General features: G+C 46.5%; 1 protein-coding gene across 2 annotated transcripts in view; it reads right to left on the bottom strand.

The window, feature by feature from the left end:
• SP1 (Sp1 transcription factor) overlaps window positions 1-11,481 on the bottom strand; it is a 49,355-nt gene extending 37,874 nt beyond the window's left edge. Inside the window, exons 1-3 of one of the 2 annotated variants that reach the window (XM_027106438.1) lie at window positions 10,614-11,481; window positions 5,528-5,685; window positions 3,699-5,214 (exon numbers count right to left, since the gene is read on the bottom strand). In XM_027106438.1, coding sequence (XP_026962239.1) covers window positions 3,699-5,214; window positions 5,528-5,671 — 1,660 coding nt within the window. In that variant the 5' untranslated portion in view covers window positions 5,672-5,685; window positions 10,614-11,481. Of the gene's footprint in view, window positions 1-3,698; window positions 5,215-5,527; window positions 5,686-6,755; window positions 6,842-10,613 lie in introns of those variants that run through there. The other variant, XM_027106437.1, reaches the window with a different exon arrangement.
• Between the last annotated feature and the right edge of the window lie 551 nt (window positions 11,482-12,032).

Here is a 12,032-nt window from a genome sequence, read left to right as displayed (position 1 = left end):
TGAAAAGGTCTCAAGACTGCCTTCTCAGTCTTTTCAAATCAATCAAGGCACCTACGTTTTAAAGGAGACCTTTTCTACTTAAACTGAACTCGTTTAAAAAGCACTTAAAAAATCACACTAAGAATCAAATATAATATTAGATACAACAAATGACGCAGAAACATTTATATTTGATAAGAGTATTATTATTTTAAAATAGAAAATTCTCTTGTATGACCTTTTGCACTAGAATGTTAATTTTGAACACATTTAAATCCTCTAAACCTACTTATCACTAATGTTCAAATGAACTAGTCTAAAATACAACTCTCTTAACAAATTAGGTCTCAGCAATCTGACCCCAAGTTTAGCGACACTTGGCAAACCAACTCTGGTATCGCATTCAACTTAACTTCTAAGAGGAGACATTTTCCTGACCCCGATAAAACTGAGCAGATGTGAAATTTTTATTTTTAGTGCCTGAAGTTTGCTTCTTGAGTGTATTATAGCCATCAAGGAAATGTGCTCTATTCTCTTGCCAAAGCCCACCCCTGCACTCTTTATTAGGCAGAACTCCCACTAAGTCTTTCAAAACCAGGCCCCTCCTCAACCTGGGGGAAGAGTTTTCTGGATTTAGCAGTGGCTGAGAAAAAATCTGAAGCTTTAAGCTTAAAAAAAAACAAAAAAAACAAAAAACCAAGATCTTTGAGCATATGACTAGAAAATGAAAGGGAAAAGGGTGCTGATAAAGGGGAAAGGGTGTTGATTAAAAAAAAAAGCTGCTAACTTAAAAAACAACAAAAACTAAGAGCCTATAGATCATTTCACTGTCTGGAAACTAAACTCAGTTTACTGGGTGGTCTCTTCTTCACTACCACCCACCAGGGGCAGAGCTGTGAAAAACAGGAATACAGAGACGGCGGGCTTATTTGGTTCTAAGTTTGTGCCTTTGCCTGTATATTCAAGCAAACAAACATAGTGAAAGTCAAAATGAGAACTTAGAAGATTTTTAAACGTTACCTTTAAAAACTAATAAATGTGGGAATTCCCTGGCAGTCCAGTGGTTGGGACTCCTTGCCTCCACTGCTGGGGGGGGGGGGGTAAGGGGGATGGGTTCCTTAGATCCCTGGTTGGGTAACTAGGATCCCAACAAGCTGTGCAGTGTGGCCAAAAAAAAAAAAAAAAGAAAAAAAAAGAAAAGAAAAGTAAACATACTAACCTGCAGTCTTCCACAACCATGTAATAATAATGTCTCACTTTGCAGAGTGCTATCTACCTACCTCTCTGTATCTTGTAGCTTACAACATGATTTCATATCCAAAGCTCTTTCCACTACATCATACTGCCAAGAGGTTGAGTTTTTCTAATAAAATAACTATATACCAGAAAAACCATATATCAGAAATAACTATATATGAGACACTTTGTAGCAGCCGCACAACAGCTAAGGAGCACTAAGCTTCCAGGAAATGACTTTATTATCTTTCATTAAGGCTGAAGTCAGATCAATTAATTGAAGGGGAAAAAAATGTTGCACAAGTATGACTAACCAGAAAGAAACATGTATCTTCAGAAACCACTATTAATAAAGCAATCTCAACTCTCACAAAATGGCCTTTCAGAGCCTCATTCTCTCCTTAGTGAATGTCAAACTGCTGCTACCTTACAAAAAGGCATGCATTTTCTAGAGCTCAGAGACCATCAGTAACAGCTAGGTCGGTAACCCTATCTTATGACATAGTAAATGGCAGACTTCCCCAGAGCATGACTTAGCAATGAAAGTGTCTCAGAACTGTTCCTTAGAGCTGAAGTTATAAACCGTTTAAAAATTGAAAGGATCCAAATTATTACTAACTAGAACAATCTCAGTTTTGCTTTCCTTTGAAGAGCAAAACTGCTGGATACAACAACCTAAGACCAAAGAGAAAACAAACACACAAATGTAGATTACCCAGAAAGTGTCTAATTTTCCAGGCTGTTGGGTTCAGTTTTTATTAAACTTTTCCCATTTCTACTCCCATAATTTTTAGCCTATAAAAAACTTGCCAGCTCTAGAGCCTTAAATTTCAAAGAAACAAAAATATCTTTTCCGAAACATTTTAAACAGTCTAAAGGATTTCTCATGTCCCAAGTTAAAACTAACAGGTAATGAATGCCCCAGACTAGAACTAACAGCAAGTAGTCTCATCACTTAAGTGCTTCCCAGTATCTCAAAGTACTCATCTAGAAAATAAGGCAGTTGTATGAGACGATTTTCTCAGGTCCCTTCCAGCTCTAACTTTCTATTCCAAGATCTCCAATTCACTAAGAAAATTACTGTCTGTTAAGGCTCAAAATGTACTAATTTTAAACACACTACAAGACTGTGAGAAAGCAGGGAACTTGAGCAGACCTCCCCAGCACAGATTTTCCTAAACTGCAAGAGGCAGGAAATATGGTTGCCTATTTGTTATCCTCTCTTACATAAGAACCAGTCTAAACGGAATGAGAACTCTATAATAAAAGTAAACAGTTAATAAACCCACACATATTCCAACAGAAGTAGAAGTTTGGTGGTATTAAACTATTTCCCATCATAACTTGTATATATCATGCCAGAATATAAAAATGTGTATGTATCCTAATGTGCTTTATTAAAGATTAGCTCCATCACCATGGAATTTAAAATGATAAATTCTAAATAAACTAACTTTCACCTTTTAAAATAAATGTTTTAAATTTCAAATTAACCAATACTAGTGAACATAGTTCAAAATAAATGACTGAATAGTAGCATCAACTGATTCAACATACATTCCAATATATACCTCTTCCCTGACGACTCTTTCCCCTTCAAAGTTCTCCTTATTCCCAACTCCTCTCAGCTCCACCTCCCCAACTCCATTCTGGTCCCCACTCCCTTTCTCGCCCCTCCCTTCTCAACCACACACTACTTTCAAAGCAGACTAGGAAGTGGCTCTCTAATATAGGAAGTATGAGAATCACCTAGGAAGCCTAAGAGACAAAAAATAAATTAATTAAACAAAAAAAGAATCACCTAAGAAGCTTATTAAAAATACACATAAGTACTTTCAAGGTAAGTAGGAGTTGAAAAAATTAAACCTTGCTTGCTCAGAGGGTACGCTCTTCTGGTTAACTAAAGATTAACCAGGGAACTTATTTTGTTGAAAAGTCCTTTGGAATCCATCACTTTTCCCTTGCTTACAGTTCATAAGAAGTATCTGATGATTTAATAACTGCCCTACAAATAGGTTAAGTTTATAACCAATTCCTATCCCCGCAGGGGTGAGCCCTCAGGCCAAATAAAGCCCTCACTGGTAAGAATGGTTTTATATTTTTAAAGTGTTGCAAAAACCAAACAAAAAAGTACATGTAACTGAAACCACACGTGGCCCACAAGGCCTAAAATATTTACTGTCTGGCCCTTTACAGAAAAAGTTTGCCGACCCTTGTTCTGTAGCACCAAAGGCACTGAAAGTACAGAGACCCCAGGGACATTGCCCAGAAGGGCTCCTTTCTCATCAGATTAACTGAGGAAAAGAAAAAAAGGTTCCATTAAGTCAGTTCCAAATGACTTAGAATCATTGCTATTTCTCTAACTGACTTGCCCTCAAGAAAGTGTTACCCTCAAAAGATTCTACTCCCTTCTTTAGACTCAATAGTTTCAGCTGGGATGCTAAGTAGCTCTGGAGATAAATACAAAAGATTTCAAGCCTTACCTGAGGCATTTGCTATAGCCAAGGGCAGGCTTGGAAGCTGGTGCACCTGGATTCCTGAAGCACCCAATGCACTGAGGTTAATGGTCTGGAGGCCAGGCATGGAGGAGAGTTGAGCAGCATTCACAGTGACTGTGCCAGCAGGGATGGAAGCAGCTGAGGCAATAGGTGTAAGGGTGGTACTGCTGCTGCTGGTCTGCCCCAAGGAAACACCCTGCATTGGGGCCAAGGTGATTGTCTGGGCCTGTGGGTTCTGAACTTGGAGGTTCTGCAGCTGAAGAGTCTGCCAACTGACCTGTCCATTGGGCCCCACTGTTGGTGTCCGGATGATGATAGGGCCAGAGTTTGGAACAGCCTGAAGCTGAAGGTTCTGGAGGGTTTCCTGGGAGATAGCTTGAGTTGTAAAGGTCTGCCCTGACAGTGGGGCTGCTTGGAGGGCCTGGAGGGCCTGTCCCCCTTGAACTAGTTGAGGCTGGATGAGAATTTGTTGTTGTTGCTGCGTCTGCTGGTTTTGCTCTCCCTCTTTTTGTTGACTTGCTTGCAGTGAGCCTCCAGATGTCTGGTTCTGCTGGATGTTCAGAGCATCAGATCCCTGCAGCCCACTGACCCTCTGCGGTGTCTGGCTTTGAGAGTTGGTCCCTGCTGATCCGCTGGTGGTAAAGTTCATAATTCCCATGTTGCTGGTGGTAGTAGTTGTTGAGTAGCTATTGGCATTGGTGAAAAAGGAGCTGGAACTGGCTTGTGATGATACCAAACTGGCAGAACTGATGGCAGTCCCTGAGGTGACAGGCTGTGAGCCACTCTCCTGGGACCCAGAGCTGCTGATCGTGACTGCCTGAGAGCTAGGAGTCAAGGTAGCTGCAGAAACGCTGTTGACAGGTAGCAAGGTAATATTCCCATTCAGGGCCACTGGTACATTGGTCACATACTGAGTCTGTCCTGAGAGTACATTATTAGCCAGGCCTTGGAGGGGGACAGCCTGCTGGAGTAGGTTTGGCATAGCAGCAATGATGTTGCCTCCACTTCCTCGATTTGTGATGATCTGTTGGTTTGCACCTGGTATGATCTGTATCTGACCTGAACCATCCTGCTGCACTTGGGCCCCAGTGGCAGCAAACTGCAGCTGTTGCCCATCAACGGTCTGGAACTGTGGGATTACTTGATACTGAATATTAGGCATCACTCCAGGCAGTCCTGTCAGGACTTGCTGGTTCTGTAGGTTGGAGGTGGCAGCCACAACATACTGCCCACCAGAGACTGTGCGATTCTTGGAAGACTCACTGCCATTGTTGCCATTGGTACTGCTGCCACTCTGTTCCTTCGAGGTAGGGGTAGCCCCAGAGGAGGAAGAGATGATCTGCCAGCCATTGGCACCCTGGGAAAGTTGTGTGGCTGTGAGGTCAAGCTCACCTGTGCCCCCTGACTGGCTTGGGCCCTGGGAGTTGTTGCTGTTTTCATTGGGTGACTCAATTCTGCTGCAAGTTGCTGCCAGGAGGGCCAAAGGGGATGGCTGGGATTCCTGGCCAGAAATAAAGGAGAGGAAAGGAGTTACTTTAATGACACCCATCTGCCAGCCCAGGGGGTAGTACACAAAATATAAACAGCAAAACAACAACAACAACAAAAAAAACCCAAACAAAAAGCTGACCTATCTATACTGCTGAAATTCTCATTTGGGGGGATCTCCAAGCTACTTGTCTCTCTGTGCTTACTTCCCTATCTATAAAAGTTCAGCCCTTTCTTAAAAATTTTCCTATGAAAAGACAGACAATCATCTATGAATATTTACATCCTCTCAACACCTTCCCCACTCTGTCCAGATCATCACTTACCTGCCCTCCTCCTCCTCCACTGCTGCTGCTACTGCCTGTGCTGCTGCTTCGAGCCTGAGAAAAGGCACCACCACCATTACCATTGCCCCCATTATTGCCACCAACTCCTTTTTCAATCTTCACCACAGCTGTCATTTCATCCATGGAGTGATCTTGGTCTAAAAAGAATTTGAAAATAACTTAAAGTTCGAGAAAGGAGAAGGGTAAAGTGAGGAAGGGTAAAGGAGGCTGTGATGAAACAGAAATGACTAACAGGAAGGTGAAAGGCGCCAGTATTAAGAAAAAAAAAAGGATTGGGGGAGAAGAAACAGTTGTAGGACCAGTAGGATGTAAACTAGGCTAGGTGGTGCCAAAACTGGGCCTCGACTCTCCCTTGCACAAAATTAAACTCATAAAACACTGAAAAGGTGCTTTTGATATAGGAAATGTGAAGGTCGGTGGGCATGTTGAAAGAGTTTAAAAGTATCCTGGGGAAAAAAAGGATAGGTAAGGCACAAAACAACATGAGTAGATGGAAAGCGAGCTAAAAGTAGGGTCAAAGGAGGTAAGGAAAAAGAAAAATTCAAGTGTAAAAAGTAACAAGAGGAAAGGAAGAGAAAGGGGAAAAGAACAGATAAAAAGTTTGAGTGGGGAAACATCTGTGAATACTAGTAAGGGGCTAAACAGGTCCAGGCGTTAGAAATCAGGCGTTTCGGGGCGGCTACAGGGCGGGCCCTAGAGTGAAAGGGCGGTTTCGGGGTGAGGGGCGTGGAAAGGGCGGGACGGTAGGGGGGGAGGGGTAATTTGCGGGGGGGGAGGGGTAATCTACGGCCGGGGGGTGGGGGAGGGCCCTGGGGCCGGCGGCGACCAGAGGGCGGACCAGGGAGGCGGTTGGCCCGGGCGGGGCCTGCACTGCTCGGGCCGCCCCCGCGGCTCCAGCCCCCGGCAGGAGGAGCCTCAGGCGAGCGGCCGAGTAGTGGGGGGTAAGGCCCGTCCCCCGTGGCCGGGGCGGGCAGGGGGCGGGCGAGGCCACGCTGCCCCCTCCCCCGGGGCGGGTGGCCCATCCCCCTCCTCCGCGGAGGCCCCGCCACTGCCCCTTCTCCCTCCCTTCCCTCCGCCCCGGGCGGGACCAAGGCCGCCGCCGCCGCCTCCCGCCCGTCCCCCCTACGGCGGGGACCGCCCGGTCGGCCCTCGCGCGCGCCCCCTCACTCCCCTCCCACCCCTAAGCTTGGAGTGGACTCATCCTTACCGCTCATGGTGGCAGCCGAGGGACGAGCTCAAGGGGGTCCTGTCCGGGGGGGTTGGGGGGGGCCAGGAAAAACGCGGACGCTGACGAGGCAAGCGAACCCGGACCGGACAGGGAGGGGGGGGGTAAGGAGGAGGGAGCAGCGCGCCACAAGCCCGGCCTAGGCCCCGCCCCTTCACTGCTGCCCCGCCCAATGAGGGAGGGAGAAAGGAGGGACTTGCAGAAAAAAGACGGGTAGATTGCCCAATGGTAAGACTCGCTTGCACTCTTAAGGCGTGCAAGACAAAGTTGCGTGCGAGGTGTCCGCCCAAAAAGAGCGCTCTCTCAGTTTTAAAGGCCAATGAAAGACGCAGGAAGTGAAGGTGGGCGGGAACTAGAGTTGATAGGCTTGAAAAGAAGCCAGTCAACTGCCCGGCGGGCTCCCTGAGAGGTAGGGATAGGAAGAGCTTTCATTGGACTGACAGAACAACAACCAACCAGAACCCTGGACGTGCCTGGGCAAAGTCCTGGTGGGAGGAGGTAAGAAGTAGACAGGAATGGGATAGGATGAAACTGATCAAAACCAGTCAGAAATCAGGCGGGCAGCCAGGAAAGTTATGATTGGATTAACACTGAAAAGAGACACGATAGGACGCAAGTTGACGTGAATAAAAGCCAATTGAACGCCGCGTGAGCTCTGAGGGCAGGAACTTGGAGTGGGCAGAGGAGAATTGGCGTCTCCCTCAGTCATTCAGTCCAATGAGGCGGCGGGGGGAGCCTGGCACCGCCTCCAACTTAACCAATGGGCGTTACTAGAGCCGGGAGGGAACAGGGCTGTGCCAGGAGGAGTCCGTCGCCATTTTGGCCCTCCTCAGTGAACGTCTTCTCCGTGATTAGCTAGCAACGCTTTAGCGGAACCGTGCAGCTCAACAAGTGTCAGGGCCGAGCTACTCGGCACGTAGGTCTGCCTTGACACCAGGGCTCGTCTGAGTCTTAATGTAACCGCTCTTAAAAGTACTTCTCAAGTCTCACTCTCCCCCGGGTGGGCGGACAGGCAAGCGGATGCATCTGAATGTGGTGTAAGCCCTGTAGATACAAGCGCAACGAAATCTGGGGAGGGTGTTCACACATTCAGTTAATAATGTGCTGACCAATTTGAACGGTCTTTGTGACTGCAGCAAACGCCCTTTTATTAAATTCCCCCCAGACAGAGGTGCTAGCTACTTAAGGCGGGTTAACTTTTCAAGAGCTTCCCTTTGAAGACTAAAGCATGTTGGAGAACTTCCCAGAGTCAAGATTCTGTAAGCCACTTCCCCCCCGCCCCCTTTAATTGTAAATACAGTCTAAGCAAAAAGCAAGCTAGCAAGATAGAGTTCCTGCTTTTTGCAACTACAAAGGTTAAAGGAGATCTTTCCTGAGACACCTGAATTTCTGGTCTCCCATTCTGCCTCTCCTGTATCCTAGTTTTGGTGGAGGCAGCCTGGGTGGTTTGTCAATAACATGACAAGGTCATTCTCTTTCTCACTTGTATGTTATATGTTGGCACTTCATTATCTGCAATTCAGCACTTGATAGTGTCACGTTTTGAAGTCTGGATTCCCCCAAAACTGAGACCTCTTGCTGTTTTGGGCAAGGCCTGAAGGTGAAAGCCTATAGTGTTAGGTGCCTAGGTCAGCTAGGCGTCTTGCATTCCTTATGTCATTCTCATAAGGAAGATATTAGTATTAGAGATATTATGTATTTTATAAGTGAAGAAATTGAGGCTGGGAAGTAACTTGCCCAAGATCACAAAGCTAATAGGTTGTACTGCCATATTCCAACCCAGAATAGTCCCACAAAAAGTCTTCTATAAATTCTTAAGTGAATAAAGCAATGCCTTGTATAACCATTTATAAAAATGGGCTTAATAAAAAAATACTTTAATTTTTGGCCACACCCCACTGCACGTGAGAGCTTAGTTCCCTGACCAGAGATTGAACATGCACACCCTGCATGTAAGGTGGAGTCTTAACCACTGGATGGCCAGGGAAGTCCCAAATTCATTTAGTTTTTAAAAAGCTTTTTTTGTTACCTTCTAACTCCTGAAAAAAATCCTGCCCATACTTCCAGAACAGCTCAAATGGTATCATACTCCTATAAAACATCACATTTCCATTAATAGCATCTCTCCCTAGGTCAAAGTTTCTCAAAATATAATATCAGAGTCTTTACTGGTATCCTCTGGACTGCTTTTTTAAAAAGGTGGATTCCTAGACCCCATCTCAGACCTAATAAATGAGATTCTCTAGAGTGGGGCATGAGAATATGCATTCTTAAATAGCTCTTTCAGGTGATTAGTCCCTAAATCAGAGTTTAAGAAACACTAAGGGAAGAAATTGGAGAGAAGAAACTTCCAGAAGGAAAGAAACTTCCTGGAGGGAAGAAGCTGTATTACTCATCTTTGTAAACCAAGCTCTGGAGATTCCAACAGCTGTTTAGTGTATTTAGCAAAGGACCACACCCAAACTTGCTGGGGGGGAGGGAGGAGGAACTAACAACGTGGAGCAGCCCTCTGAACTTTTCACGTGCTCTGTCTAATCCTTTCAACCAATTTAAGAAATTGTCATCCTCTTCTACAGATGAGAAACCTGAGGCTCAGATACTTCAGTTAAATTATGACTGTTTTGTTTAGTTCCAACGCTTGTGTTTTTTCCAGCAATTCTAAGCTAGTCTAAACCTGAAATGGGGACTAGGGTTTGATTTTATTCCACGTAGTGAGAAAAACGGCCTAGATTTAGACTCAGAAATTCAAGAGCCACCATCCTTTTCACAATACTCTCTCCTTGCTTCTCCAGGACAAGACAGAATTCAGATCCTGGCTAGTGAGGGATGTCCTCGACATAAGCTTGTTTATTGATAGTTCCTGAGAGCATATGGACATGATCCATCTTGTCCAATTCATCTGTGAAAACCTGAACAAATTTAATTTTTTTTAATTAATTAATTTATATATTTTTGGCTGCGTTGGGTCTTCGTTGCTGTGTGCAGTCTTTCTCTAGTTGCGGCGAGCGGGGGTTACTCTTTGTTGCGGTGCATGGGCTTCTCATTGTGGTGGCTTCTCTTGTTGTGGAGCACAGGGTCTAGGCGCACGGGCTTCGGTAGTCATGGCTCGCAGGCTCTAGAGTGCAGGCTCAGTAGCTGTGGCGCACGGGCTTAGCTGCTCCGCGGCATGTGGGATCTTCCCGGACCGGGGCACGAACCCGTGTCCTCTGCATTGGCAGGCGGACTCTCAACCACTGCACCACCAGGGAAGCCCTAAAACTGATTTTGAAGCTGCTCTTTGATTCTAGCAATTTCCCACTTAGCAATCTGGTAGCGGGAACATTTTACAAATTAAAATACACAAATGATTCAAAATTCTCCTTTTATACCATCATTGTAACCTCCCTCTCAGTAAGCTCTCAACTACAGCTGTTAAGAACAAAACACACTGACTAAAATTTCATTTACCTGTCCTACCTTCTCTAGGATAAAGGAGTGTAGGAAAGAAAAATAGTCCCTGACAAGAAAATTAAGTCTCAACTGTCTTATAAACCTTTACATTCTAGCTCTCTGAACAGGAAAACAAGCCTAGATATTTTACATCATGCACGCTCAGGTCATTTGCAAGGCAATGGTGACTTGGAGAAGCTAAATGGATCATCACAACACGCCCTTCAGTCTTTTCAGGACCCTGCAAAGGCAAGTAACTAAGAAGAACTCTAACAAGAAGGGGTTTCTTTCTGTTTGAGAAGCCCAGATGAAAATGTTGATGAAAAATCCGAGACAGGCTACAGATATTCTTTACTATTATTATTATTTAAAATGACTCATTCTGCATCTTTGCCGGCTTTGTTTCCTTACCTGAGATCCATCACGGTTCATCCCTGCCTAGACTCTGCCTGGTACTTGGAAGGCCTTCTTCCAGTCCGGCAACTAGTGGTTCTGGTGGTCTTGAAGGCCCTGGACGAGGAAGAAAGGCTGGGGGAACCGGGGAGGGGTTTTCTGTCTGAGAGTTGGGAGGCATAGTCAAGAACACAATTTAGTTATTGTTGGAGCTGAACTCTGGCCCAAACTTCTGGAATATTCTCTTTTCTGAAGAAGACTGCAAGAAGACAGGCCTGACTGTAAACCCAGCTGATGGTCCCTGCACCTTTAAGACCCTTTGGCAAATAAAAGTAGAGGTGGTTTCAGGCATGGTGGGAAAGAGGAATAGAAACTGCTGAGAGACACGATCCATCTGCATTCTTGACAGCTAGAGGAGGCAAGTTGGAGTCACCAGGGAGGCTCAGAGAGGAGCCTGGACCCCACAGTGAACAAGCAGAGAGCTTCACTGAACATTTAAATCTGACCCCTAGGGACTCCAGCTGAAAACAAACACATAATCAAAACATTTCCCTCCCTCAAATATCCAACCCCCTCAGGCTCCTCAGCTCACCAGACCTGGAAGGAAGCCTGTGCTTACTGCCAAGTTACCCTCACCAGTCACCCCCATCGCCACTGCCACCCGGACCTCTGCACCCCCAGGGTGACTGGGGTACTGCCTGGCAGTTCAGCATTCAAAACAAAACAAAACAAAACTTCCTCTTTTAACCAAAAATGAAGCAGTTTCCTTTTCTCCTTCCTCTCCTGGGGAAGAAGCCCTGAGACCCCTCCGGAGTCCAGAGCTGAGAAGAGAGCTGCACCACCCCCAGCTTCCCACTCCCAGAAAGGAGAATGGCCCCGACTGGTTCAACAGGTCTATAAAAAGGACCTGCCCTGCCGGGGCACCCACAGCAGAGGCTAGAGGAGGAAAGGGGAGGGGACCGGAGGAGCGCAGGCTGGGGCTGGCCCGGTTTCCCCCTCCCACGGTACTGGGGCCACCCTGAGGGCGGGCAGAGGGCCGGGCTGGGGGTGGAGGGAGCTGAATTCATAAACAAACCTGCCTGGGCCACGAGGTGCCCAGAGGAGTGGGGTGGGGTTTGCCGGCCTCTCAGGCCCAGCCTAGAGCTGGGACACTGGTGTGGGCCGGGCCGGGGCCTCTCCACCCCCAGTTTCCGGCTAGCAGTGGACCAGCTGGCTCTCCCCAAGCGCTATACCCCTCCTTCCTGCTTTGCCCTCCCTCCCTTGAGCCCGAAAAGCCAGCTGAAGTTCGTAGAGGCCTGACACCTGACTCCTCTTTTCTCCCGGAAGTTTTCACTGTTCCCCCAGGAGAGTGGGTGGTTCCTGCGGGGGAAAGGCCCTGGAACACCATGTTCATACCTTCTTGAGGTGCCCAGGGAGATGGTGGAGAGGGCAGGCGCT

The sequence above is a fragment of the Aethalodelphis obliquidens genome, unplaced genomic scaffold (assembly GCF_003676395.1).
Source record: "Aethalodelphis obliquidens isolate GAN/ISIS:26980383/991018 unplaced genomic scaffold, ASM367639v1 scaffold8, whole genome shotgun sequence".
Lineage (NCBI taxonomy): Eukaryota > Metazoa > Chordata > Mammalia > Artiodactyla > Delphinidae > Aethalodelphis > Aethalodelphis obliquidens.
Note: the sequence above shows the minus strand (reverse complement) of the source record. Positions and strands in the feature narration are given on the sequence as shown.